Genomic DNA, 12,729 nt, shown 5'->3' on the forward strand with positions numbered 1-12,729 from the left:
CTGAGCTTCCAGGCCTCTGACGATACCCATCATGGATGGCAGGAAGAGGACCTGGGGCAAAGGCTGCCCATCCTTGCATGGGTCTAGAGAGGATTCGTTCCTCAAACTAAAGAGAACTCGGCCACAGCTTGTGACGAGGAAGCAGAGGAGGACCGGTGCCTGGGGCAGAAGAGCAGTGCCCTGTGCTGCGACTCGTGATGTGGAGGCCATGGAGGTGGATCCACCTCCAGATGAAGATCCCATGGAGGTGGATCCACCTCCAGATGAGCCAATGGAGGTGGATGCTCCACCCCAGCTGAGCTGGCACAATACCACCGTGCCCAGGCTCGTTACCATCAAGTCCCACTGGCAGCATCGCAGGAGCACCCGACCTGCTCCGTATTCACGGCCCGGCCTCCGCGCCTCAAAATAGCTGAAAGGCCGTCCACAGCCATCCTGCTGGCTCGCCTGCAGGGTGGCCTTTTTCCCGTCCCCCATCCTCTATCCCCTACCCCCACCTCGTCCAGAGGTGTCATCCCTTCTGCACGGAGTCCCGAGGAGTGGGCACGAGGGGACTTGGCTTCCTCTGGGATGCTGCACCAGGGCGGCAGAAGGAACCCTTCAGAGAGCCACGGTGGGCCTTGGGCCCTGGAGCCCGGCGATGTCTCCGTCTGAGGACAAGAAGGCTGCCCCATGGCTGCTTGAAGAGGAAGCCGCACCTTCCATGGCAACGCAAAAAGAAGAGCAGCAGATCAGCCAAAACTGTCAGGGAGACGGCTGCTCCTCTGAAGAAACAGAAGACTTCAGGTCTGCCGGGAAGAAGTGCTGGAGCGCAGCGTCACTGTTCATTCAGAGAAGAATGAATAAGAGCTTCATTAGGACCTCTTCCAAGACCAGGCAATAAATAGCAATAAAAAAATAGTAATAAAAAAATAAAAAATAAAAATAAAAAATAAAAAACCAGAAAACCTCTTTCCTCTCTTATTTGGGGACAATTTAGTAACTGCGTCTGGACTCCTGCATCCTGTTCTGGTCTCCCCAGTACAGGAAAGGTACTGGTGGGTGTGGAGTGGGCCCAGCTGATGGCACTGGAGGGAGTGGGGTGCCGGGGCACACAGCATACAGGGGCAGGCTGAGGGAGCTCCCGTGGTCAGCACAAAGGGGAGAAGGCTCAGGGGTGGAGCTGACAGCTGCCTCCAGCTGCCTGCTGGGAGCGTGTAGAGAAGATGAAGCCTGAGACTTCTCAGCAGAAAGGCAAGCACCCCCAAAGGCCACGCTTATAGACGGAGACATCGCACATCGCAGTGGGAAAAAAAAAAAAAAAAAAAAAGATTGTCTCTGGTGCACTATCTACAACAGACCTCTTCATCTATTGGCTTCCATGGACTTCGGGAAAATCCTACAGATTTTGGTGGTTGCTGTCTTACATCCAAGGTGTGTGTATTGCAGGGGCGTAAAATCTATTTTGGTGTATTAAATGGCCATGGAGAAAGTTCTAGGCCCCCCTCCCCTCTGACCACAAAAATATGGCTACTTTCATAAGGAGTTGTATGTAATGCTGTTTGATCACTGTTCGCTGTCTTTTAAGCTGTTTCCATTATAAGCAGAAAGTGGTGAGGGATTCAGGTATTTTTTATGCAATCCTGTTGATTCTGCACAAAAGAGAGAAAGTACAAAAGCCTTGAAGACAGAATCAATTCAGAGATAATTTCCTTATTATTTTCTAGCTAGCACTCAAGCCTGTAGAGAGACATTTCAGCCATTATCTCGGGATCCTATTTCCAACTTTTTTTTCTGGCTGTCTCCTGGTTACTCCGGAAAATGCACACTCCAGGAACAGTATCTTATTTCTTAGATCTGAATTTGGACCCTAGAATTTTTTTTTTCAACATCCCTTTCTGTTTTTTGTTAATCATCCAGGGCTGGTGTTTTAGGGGTTGAATCCACTCATTTCCATTTTTATTCAAAAAAGGGAGATTACTGGCTTCCTGCATATCTCCTGAAAGACACCTTCACTTTGCCATGCTTCAATAAAGCTTCACCTGACCAGCATCAACCTCAGACGTATTTTAAGAGATGATATTAGCAGAAATAAAGAGAAAAAAAAGGTCAAAAATCATCCCAAAAAGCAAAGAACATGCAACAGTGGTGTACACAGGTTAGTGCTAATGTAAAAGGGCACAGGGATCATTGGGAAGGTTTCATGCTCGAGAGAATGCAAAGTAGCCGTTGTGTTTATGTATCTGCTGGAGAGGGAAGCGGTAACTCAACAAGCATGTTTCTGACAGGGATATAAACTCACATATTCTCCTTTAAAAAAGTTAAAAGGAGAAAGCAGTGGGCTTCAGCTGTAGTTCTGGCTTGCTAAATTTCACCTAGGCACATGAAACTTGAAGAAAGTTTGTTACACGGAGTCCAAACACAACTTCATCAGAACGACCCCGATTCAGACCTTCAGCTTTTAATAACACCCATGGTTCAGAGCAGCTTTTTTCACCTGCAGCTCCAGGAACTTCCAAAAATATTGCCAGAAAGGAGCTTGTGATGAAGCAAAGTTAGAGGTTCTCTGGTTGGTTGCATAAGGTGGGTGCAGGACGAATGGTGGAAGGGAGTTTAAAGATACTGCAAAACAAAAACATTTTGTTGCTGCTGTTGGGTTTAGGTTTTTCTTGGCCTCATTCCCTTTCCAATTAAGCCATTTAGTGAAAGCAATATTTGGCCAAAGCAGAACGAGATTTTCACTGAATAACAATAAAATATTTAATATGTTTATGTTCCCCCAAATTAAAAACAAAACAGAACAAAACGCTGTTCTGAAACGGGCAGCTAGGTTAGCCTTTTGCTGAAATACCTCCCTTTTTTGTCCCTAGCCTGAGGAAAGCCAGCCAACTGACAGCTGAGGATGCTCCATCCACGACAAGCTCTGATTACTCTTGCTTACTGCCGCCACCCTGACACGGATGCTCCACACGAAAGTTTTTCCCTTTTGTAAGCTCCCTTAGCCAGACTCAGGTCCTCCGGGTCCCGTAAGCACAGCTCTAATTAAAGTGCACGAGCAGTTTCCTGAACTGAAGAAAGGGCCCGACTCTGCTCCACTGCAGTCAGCAGAGCCAGGTTGTTTGAAGGTAAGCACATGCTTAAGTGCTCGGCTGGATTTTTGCCGAAACCGTCAATCTTTTATAGTTAATCATTTATCACCTTGCTTATGTGCTGGTAGTCATGCTTCAGCGTGCAAATATGTAAATTGCTTTCATAAAGCTCCACGCGCTGAGCACAAATAATGCTTCCTCAGCCCTTTGCAGGAGTTCTCCCGTCCTGTGACATCTCAGATAGATCAAACAGCACTTAGGGCTGGCAAGGAAGTTACTGCTCCGTTAATTAAACAGAATCATTACAGCGTTCCTAGTCTTAATAGCGAGGCGCATTCGCAGGCTTGCAAAATAAACAAATAAATAATGCCATTTAGCTCTCACCTGACGAGCATCACGCACTTCACCTTAAGGAGCATGTACATCAATCCATCTTACGCACACCGCCACCAGAAAGAGTGAGGATGGGAGCAAGCTGTCAAATGCATGATGAGCACATGTGCATAACTGTGGCACAGATTAAGTTAAATAACGTTTATTTATTGTGAGTGAGGGTATTCACGATGTATCACAAGGTAATTCTCCCAAACATCAGCGACCGTTTTAATTTTTCCTTCTGTTGCTGACGTTAATTGCTGTGAACCACGGCGGATGTCACCTCCGCTTACCTTCGCTGGCTTGCTTCCTCTGTAGGAAGCTTGCAGCTCCCATGATTTTTCACAAATTAAAATCGCCACGAGGAGAGAAAATAGAGGTGAAGCCATTCGCTCCCGATACATTGTGTTGGAGTGATAGGTAGCAGTGGTGCCTTGCTGATACAGAGCCTTAAAAACGCCATCAGTTGCACTTCTGTGGATTGCAGAGCCAGTTATTCTGCGCTCTCGCCCGTGGGGCCTTGCACGCATCCGCTAACGAAAAGGCTGCTTTTCCCCAAACATCACACGCTTTTGCGAGAAATGAGTACCGTGAAGGAAAAATGTCAGAGTCCACTCCCCGGCTCTGTAGAGCAATTTCAGTAAGAATTTATCCTCTGCCAAGCAAACTGCCTGAAAAATAAATGCATTCAGCCACTTTCTCTAAGAGGAAGTTTGAGCACTTCTCGACGTGAGTCATATTAAAATGAATGAATGCTGCCAGCTGGTCTCCCAAGCATTAATTGAAAAAAAAAATCAAACCCCAAGATTTAAGAATCATGTAAAAAAAAATCCAGAACAAACAAACAAAAGAACTGAACAAACCCCTTGGGCTGCAGGGAGGCGCTGGTCCTGGCCAGGAGGAGGCACAGGGTGGGGATGAGGCCAGGGGGGAGACCGCCACGCACCGCACTCAGGGGCAGAGTTTAGGCAGGGTTCACTGCGAGACTGTTTGGGGACCAGCAGTGAAATAAAGCCCCCGGAAATAGAGGAGTCTTGGACAGTGTTTTGGAAGGCTTGCATTGGATTTAGGTCCTGGATAAAGATTTGGCTGTCATCCCAAATACTAGGAGGTTTTCCTTCAGGATTTCATTCTCAAAAAATGACCTGTGTGCTTTGTTTCTGCTTTCTGCTTTAAATACCAGTCAAATGCCAAGTTACGTTAAAATAAGTTTGCATTATCTTATAAGAAAGGTGTTAAGGTAGGTTACAAGCGATGCAGAAAAGTACCTTTACACGGAAAAAATGTATGGTGGCTAAACATTTGTTTTCCTTTCACAGCAGGTCAGATACAACAAGCTTCCTACTCAAGGCCAGTGATGGAAAATATCCACTCACTTCTGGAGCTGTGGTGAGATGGAGACACAAACATCTGAGTAGCTAAATATAGCTCTGGATAGCAATTCTTTGTACACTGAGTTCTAGTGTCCCGTAACTTAATATGGAAATTGATACAAAAATAAAAGGGCAGTATTTTCAAAGCCTGACTCTGCTCACATGTCTCACTTAGACAAACACCACCAAATTTCAACCCCAGCTGAAATCATTCTGCAGCTTTCCCTCTTGCACTGTCTCACACACCAAAAAAGCAGAATAATGATGTCCAGCACAAAAGGCCACGTCTGTTGAGATACACATAAAAGGTTACTTCGCGGGAAGTCAATACGAGAGCTGCACTCGACGTGCCTTGTCCTTTAGCGTTTGTGCTAAGTTTAATTAGAGGAGTTTAGGCCTCCGTCAGAGATTTCCCCTACCCTAAATGTCAGCGGTTCAATTTTGCAACGTTTGTTACTGAACACGTCCTTTGGATCGGCTCAGGTCTGATGAAACTCGGTTGGGCTTGGGCAGGCGCTGCTGGAGCCACACTGCAGACCCCTAAGGAGGAGGAAGGAGAAGGAAGAGGAGGCAGTGAGGACAGCAAAGGGCTGTGTAGTGACGCCCGGCTTTCATGTACTTCTCCCGTCTTGCTGCAAGGCAGAAATGTTGGACCCGGCTGTGGCTGCACTCGCGGTGATTTAAATTTAAAATCCCCAGGCCTGATTCTGCACGCTCCTGTCCTTCTCTCAGCCACCGACCTGAGCACGGGGCGTGCACTCGGCAGCCTGGATCGCAGGATGATCCCGGGTAAGAGGGGCCTCACGGGGGCAGAGATGGCACCTCGAGATAACACGAAATTCAGAGCAGAGCTGGGCTCCATCGCTGCTCGGTTCCCGTTGCAGGTACACTTGGTTGGGGATGTGGGTTTGCCCTCTTGGCGCTCTCAGAAATCACCGGCTGGTGTCCGGCCATTCACAGGCTGGTCAGCAGTAAGGACCCGAGCGAACGCTAAAGCTGTACGTCAGCCTCATCTTATGCAACGCTGAAGGAAATGAAAAGAAAAAGGGCATTTGCTGTTATAACTTGCCTGCAAAATAAAACGCAAATGAGATGAAATCTATTTTCCTTTACTTCCAGTTGATATTATCACTGTCACAGTTAGAAAGTTATGGAGCTTGCTGCCAAGCACGAGTCAATAAATAAACGAATAAAGAAAATATCGACAAGCTTGATTTCAAAGGTCACGGGAACGGGATGAGTGCCATGCTTCCGGCATTTTCCTTCCCCTTTTCAGCCCTCCCCAAATGCCAAAACGCTGCACCCTGCCCCAGGGCTGAGGAAGATGCTCCTGCAGGAAGCAGCTGAAGTTGGAGCTGGATCCAACCCCGGTGTCCCTAATAGTGTAACTGGTCTGGGTGACTCTTTTCTGCCTGAGGAGGGATTTGCAGCAAGAGGCTCTCTGCAAATAATGTCCCCTTGCCACCAGTCCTGTCCCCTGAATGGCCAGGACTGTCCTGGGGCTGTCCCACAAGCGCTGCTGCCACAGTGCGAGGTGTGCTCCCAGACCTCCCCCGGCCACTGCAGCTCACAAGGCAGCTGCCCAAAGACAACAGAAGTCCAAGTTTTTTGCCTTCGGGCTGGACGAAGCTGTGGGAGGATGGAGAAGGGGGTGCCCAGAGCTGCCCAGCCACTGCGATGCACTGCACACCCCAGCGCACCCTCCATGCTCATATCCTCTTTGCCAAAAGCATTTGAGAAGCAACTCCCGCCACCCCAAAGCGTAAGACACGGCGAAAGGGATTGCAGGATTCACGTGGACAGAAAATTCTGCAAAGTGATGAGCTTCAACCCCTTACAGACCAGCTGGGAGGTGGGAGGTGAAACGATGCTTGTATCTTGGCTCGGCCAAACCAGACAGGAGAGGTCAGCCTTTCTAGAAAGCAAGGTTTGGGTCAAAGTATCAAAGCTGATGAATGAACGTATTCACATCGTCATTCACGAAGTTGTAAGGCAGCTACAGCCTTCACGTAACAGCTACGGCAGGCATTGAAATTGGCAAAGCTTGTAAAATCTGATTTACTCTGTGGGGAGGGAAGGGGAAATCATTTGGTTTGAGTCATAAGAGGTTTTGATATAATCTAAGCTTCATCATCACTGAAGAAACAGCTCACTCTCTGGACTTGTATCAAAAAGCTTTGTATGGCCTCGATAACACAATAGCAGAGAACAATTCCTAGCACTAAAGATTACAAGAGCTTTATATCAGCTGCTCTCACATTGCAGCTTCCCTCGCATTGCAATACCTGATGGGTACTCCAGGTTTACAGTTTGTTCTTTGGGGATCCATGTCTCTGAAAGGAAGCAGATAGAAGATTTGCAGAGGTTTTTACTCTACCAGTATAGTTAAAAGAAATTGCGCTGCCTCAGGGATAAATAATGTCGATCTCCCTGCCTTTCCCTGCCTGAGGTTTTCACCATCTGGAGCCTCACCTGCTGTGGAGTCAGAGAGGCTGCAGCTCTGCTGCAGGTGAAAGAAGGGAGGCAGGAGGGCTCGGGGTACTTCTGCCTTCATGTCCCTGGCTGAAAACACAAGAGCCAGCTGATGCCTGCAACATCAGAGTCCCTGCTTCTGTGCCCAGAGCCCCGCTCATGAAGAGGGACTGAAGACCCACTAGCAGAGCAGAAGAAAGCCTAAACTCAGATAAATGTGAACTTCGTTCCCTACCTTAACTCCTAAGGTTGGCGAGGACTTTTTATTCCAGATGACGTTTGTTTTTGGAAAAGGAAACACGTATCAGTAAGAGGCAGGAGTCTACTGTGTCACACACCCCATGGGTCTGCCTAAAGTAGCTGAGCGGGAGAATTTTTGACACCTCCCTGAGCTGGAGTAAACCCAAACGTGCAGGCCAAGACTCCAGCAAGAGGATCAGCAGGATCAGCACAGCCAACCCTGCCCCTCCACCAGAGCTGCTCTCCAGCACTCCCGCGGCCTCCGCTAGAAACTGAATTTGCAAATGGCACAGGGATGCACGGGGCTGGCAGGGGGGAGGGAAAGGTGAGCTAAGGTTGCTGCCACTGCGGCCCAATTAAAAAAGGGCAAGCAGGAACAGTCCCTTTCAGAGAAGCACTGGGGGAAAAATAAAAAAGTGTGCACGTTGTAAATGCCCCCCTCAATGCCTCTGTTCTGCTCTTACAGGAACGGAGGTAAGAAAACCTACTTTGTGGAAGGAGGCACAATGGAAGCCACAAGCAGAAAGTGTAACTGATGCAGGTCGCACTTGGCACAGCCATTTCCACTCGCCTGCGTACCAGAATATATTGATTATGCCTGCCACCACATGTTAGCAGCACTGGGGACAGTGGGGTGAGCCACTGTATTACCATCATAGCCCAAGAATAAATAGCCCAAGATAATAAAAAATGACATCAAGCTCGAGTTTCTGTGCCTTGTCCCAGGGAGCCTGCAGCACTAGACAGAACGTACCTCCGGTGCTTTTACTGGGTAGGTAGGACATCCACTTGGCCTTGTCGGAGACAGACAGCGTTTCTGACGTGCCTGCAGAAGACCTGCCTTCAGGGTGGCAGCCCTGCGGGCCCAGCGTTCCTACTTTTTGAGTCAATTCCTTCATGTCACACCAACGCCAGCTGTTCAGCTGCTCCCATCAGTGAATTTGCTCTGCAAACAGTCGCCTGGCAAAGAAATCGCTCTGGTGATGGAGGCTGGGGTGTTCAGTGGCACAGCTGCCTATAGCTGTGCGTGCTGACATGACAGAGCTGTGGACAGAGGTCTCAGGAGATGGGTTAGGTCACGCAGAGCTGATGATACAGCACCCAGCGTGCATACCTGATAGTCTGGGGCTGAGGTGGGATGGCTCTCCACGGCAAAGACTCACCGGATTTACGGAGAACGAGAGTGGCAGATTCCCATGTCTGAACGCTGTCTTTGCTGCAGCAGCAACTGTCAACACGCTCGTGGTTGCTCTTCGCCTTAAAGCATGGCTACTGGCAGTAGGCACATGCCCACCTTCCAACACGCAAGCCTGCGTGCACAGCCTGTAATAACTGTGAAATATCTTCCGTGACTGAGGCCAGCTGTGCTAGCAACATGCCCAGGAGGGCCACCGGGCTACTACCTAGTGGAAAAATGACTCCCTCTCCGGTGCTCAGACACTCTCACGAGGCACTCTGAGGTTGCACGGATAACTGCAGGCCCACGACAGGATATTTTCGAGCACTCAACAAGCAGATGGAGCTTTGCGACTGGTTCCTCCCAGCCAAACTTCCTGCGGGGATGACTAGTTTCCAAGAGCGTTAAACAGCCCTGTGACCGTGGCCAAATGCCAGATGGCTGGGAAGAGCTCTGAAACAGCCCTCGTGACGAGCGTCTAGCCCTGGCTGCCAGCACCACGTACCATATGCATCAGCTCACAGACAGGAAGGCCTGGCTGCAGCTTGGGAGTGTGACACAGGGATATTGCACAGCACAGCTTGTCGGTGATGCTATCACACAACGGAGCAGAACGGAGAAATTTTTTCTTCCCCTCGGTTTCTTCCCTGTGCAAAGGGCCCTGCTGCATGGGCCGTTTCACCCACGGTGTGGATGCAAAACACTGTTTCAAAGGCAGGGCACCTAGCTTTGCACAGGCCTCTTGTTGAGCAGGAGATACCATTTTTGTTTAATTCTTACAACAGATGACTTTAGGGAATGCTAAAACATCGAGGTATAGGTGGGTGCTGCAGTTTGAGCTACTTAATTAACTTTGGGCTAGTGGTAGGGAAGCTGACGCTTGCTGTTGGAAAGGCTACGAAGCTGCAAGTCTGTCTCAAAGCCTCACGCAACGGATTTACAGTTGCTGGGTCCCCAGGAGCACCCATGACAGCAGAGCCTCTAAGTCTCCTGGCTCTTTGTGCTCTCACTTCTAATCAGCATACAAGCAGGAGATTTGTGTCTGTGTTTTTTTCACAGCATAGCCATTACCCAAACTGACGCTTGCAATTCAGACCAGAACACAAGTGGAAAGAAAAATGAAGAAACAAGGGAAAAAAAAAATCCTCCGCACAGCAGAATAGGCATCACTGTGTGCAAACCACCAGCTCCAGCTGCAGCTTCATGACCTCTTTATGCTGATCTAACTGTAGGCTGTCACCGAAACAATCAGCCCTATCCTTCCTGCCTGCCCTCTGTCACGAGCCGGACCAGGAAACCTGTCTGATACTATTCTACAGTTCTTTAATCAGGTTCATTTCCATTTGGATCAATTACTTCATTTGGCTTACTGCTCAGCCCGCCCAAGCACTGGCAGAGGAGGCAGCAGGGAGCATGGTCAGAGGCCGCAGATTGCACCGAGGTTAGCTAAAAGCTATTGTCTTACAGAAACAGCCTCGCAGCGTACCAGTCTTAACCTGCCTCACACAGTCTGCCTCATGTTTACACGGCTTGCAAAAAGTGTAGCCAGTTCCAGAGATACTCAAATGCATATGCCACATTGGCAACATATAAATCAGTGATCTGCCCAGACTGATTTGATTTATGCTTTTGTCTGTGAGATACTTATGTGAGAAATGAAATGAAGCTATGACTTTGCAGACTCCTAATGAGAGTATGCATGTGAGACAAACAGCTGGCAAGTAAATTACAGCAGCCAAAAAAAAAAAAACCACCAAAGGTTTCCTGTATCTTTAAACAGGACTTACCTGCTGCGTTTTATTTTATTTTCAAGAAATACGTACAGTTGGAGAATAGAGCTAAGGCTGTTTTGGCCCCATGATGTCTAAACGGCAACCTCCAAACGCAAATATCAGTCACAGCATTTAATCTGCAGCAGCAGCGCCCTCTGATCCCTGGATGGGATTTTGGCACTGAAGTCTGTTAATTTATATTTATATTCCAGAAATGGAGGTTGGTTCAAAGGAAGCTGGAGGGTGGGCAGAAGGGCAGGAACATTTATCGCTTCATCACGTGGCATGGTGCTTAGTCCTTCTGGAAAGTTCAAGTCTCTTTGTAGTTAGCAACTGGGCCAGTCCGTTCATCAGCATCATAAATATGGTCAGCGACATCACCAGCACGTAGTGGCTAATGCTGCAAGGACGAGACAGACAAAAACAGAGAAATGCAAGTTTGTGGAGTAGAAAAAATTGACTTACCTGATTATTTTTTTAAAACTAGACCTACTTTACTTATGTTACTCCAGGAAGACGATTACAGCAGCACTATCAAGTAAAAAAAACAAAGTCAGGTCTGTTGCAAACCAAAAAAGTTGGGGACAACAGAAAACACAACTGAATGTGTACCAAGTGAATAAGAAGCACTAGGTTTACACACATGCATATAAAAAATATGTATTTCTTCATCCAAGTGGATAATTCAATGTATGCAACAAACCATTGTAAGCAGTTTGCTATGGACTGATCAAGCAGAATTTAGGGAGACCTTGCCCAGAAGTAGACATTTCTTTATAATAAGACAACTGAGATATTTAGGTCAGTCAAGCTGCAGTTTTCTAGAGAAAGCACTTCTCCAGTGATAAGCTGCTTTAAGAAAACACACTTTTTTTCAATGTTTCTAGAAATCATAGATTTCACTGCTGTGGTAACACATGGATTCAAAGAGATTAATCAAATCAGTTCAAGAGTGGCTAATAGACATGATACAAAGATGCAACTTCTGGGTTAGGAAGACCTCAAGTCACTAATAAGTAAAAGCTTAGCACACACACAGATTGTTCTCCACTTGCTCAAACTCGCACATTACTTCCTCAAGTATCTGATGCTCACCAGCAGTACAGACAGCTATTGGTTCAGACTGAGATTTGACCTGGGAGATTCAGCATCCTGCATTCAGTGTCTGAATCATGCTGGCTGTTAATGTAACCACTAAGAAATTAGTATTTTTCTAAATCATGACATTTCAGCCTAGCGTTTCAGATGAAACACTGCTGCACTCGTTTGCATCACAGCATCCCGAGTCACCAGTGCAGCTGTTTTTTTTATTATTTTTTGTTGTTTTTTTCCCCAGGACTATTGAAGACACTGACATTCTGACACAAGAGGTGTTCGTATCTCCCGATGAACCCCATCTCCGCTATTTCAAAGCAGATGGCTCCTTAGGACGCGTGGGGTAACTTCAGGCTTGATGAAGCCTGAGTTTATTTAGAAAAAAAGGATTGCAAGGAGTACTTGCAGGTTTAATGATCTGGAATTTCTGCCTGAGGACCCATTCTGTTTGACAGTTTAGCCACGGAAGAGCAGTAAAGCTCGTAACTGATGCTATCAATCCTCACGACCCCGAGATTGTGACAATCTTGGCACTGGCACGCCGTAATTTAGTTCTGCGAAGCGTAGAAGCGCTGGCTCTTAACAAAGCTTGGCCACTAACCACTGTGAGAGAATAAAAGTCATCCAAAAGTTCACTAATGAGCAGGAGCTCTCCCACAGCCAGGATGCAAGCAACCGAAGGAACCCATCTGAACAAAATGGGTGGAGAGCACTGAGAGGGACCTGACTCACGCTACAAGATTTTTCTGTTTCCATTGAGGCTGATTATAACCTTCTCACAAATACCTTGCTCAAAAGACATACATTTAAGGAATCATTTACAAAAATCCACCGGTGCGAATGGGCTCCCGCCTCAGCAAGCATAACCCACCCCAACATCCTGCAGCTTGCTTCTGCGTAACTCCCACCTGTGTGCAGTGTAACCGAAAACGTTCCCTACTGTGAACAAACGAAGGTTTAATTTATCAGACAGGAGACATATTTCCTACGTCCCTTTCCTACTAGTATCTCCCTCTCTAGCGTGAGCTAAGCAGAGCAGCACAGCTACCAGAGCCAGTCTCCTGCTCTGTTTCTGTGGGGAACGTACAAATCTGCACAACGAGAGCATGAAACCAGGCACAAAGCACACTTTCATCTGGTCGGTGCACTTCGGACTT

The 12,729-nt window shown here is 47.5% G+C and overlaps 2 protein-coding genes across 3 annotated transcripts in view; one reads left to right on the top strand and one right to left on the bottom strand.

Annotated features, from left to right (window-relative positions):
- Nucleotides 1–12,729, top strand: part of LOC308190706 (uncharacterized protein) — a gene marked incomplete at its 5' end in the record, with an annotated part of 341,409 nt that overhangs the window by 283,497 nt on the left and 45,183 nt on the right. The gene's annotated exons all lie outside the window — the stretch shown is intronic.
- Nucleotides 10,466–12,729, bottom strand: part of PIGN (phosphatidylinositol glycan anchor biosynthesis class N) — a 111,315-nt gene continuing 109,051 nt past the window's right edge. For both annotated transcript variants that reach the window (XM_080579277.1, XM_080579276.1), the window contains exon 29: nucleotides 10,466–10,877. In XM_080579277.1, the coding sequence (XP_080435403.1) occupies nucleotides 10,754–10,877 (124 nt within the window). In that variant the 3' untranslated portion in view covers nucleotides 10,466–10,753. The remainder of the gene's footprint in view (nucleotides 10,878–12,729) is intronic.

This window comes from Anser brachyrhynchus (genome assembly GCF_964034855.1).
Source record: "Anser brachyrhynchus genome assembly, chromosome: 2".
NCBI lineage: Eukaryota > Metazoa > Chordata > Aves > Anseriformes > Anatidae > Anser > Anser brachyrhynchus.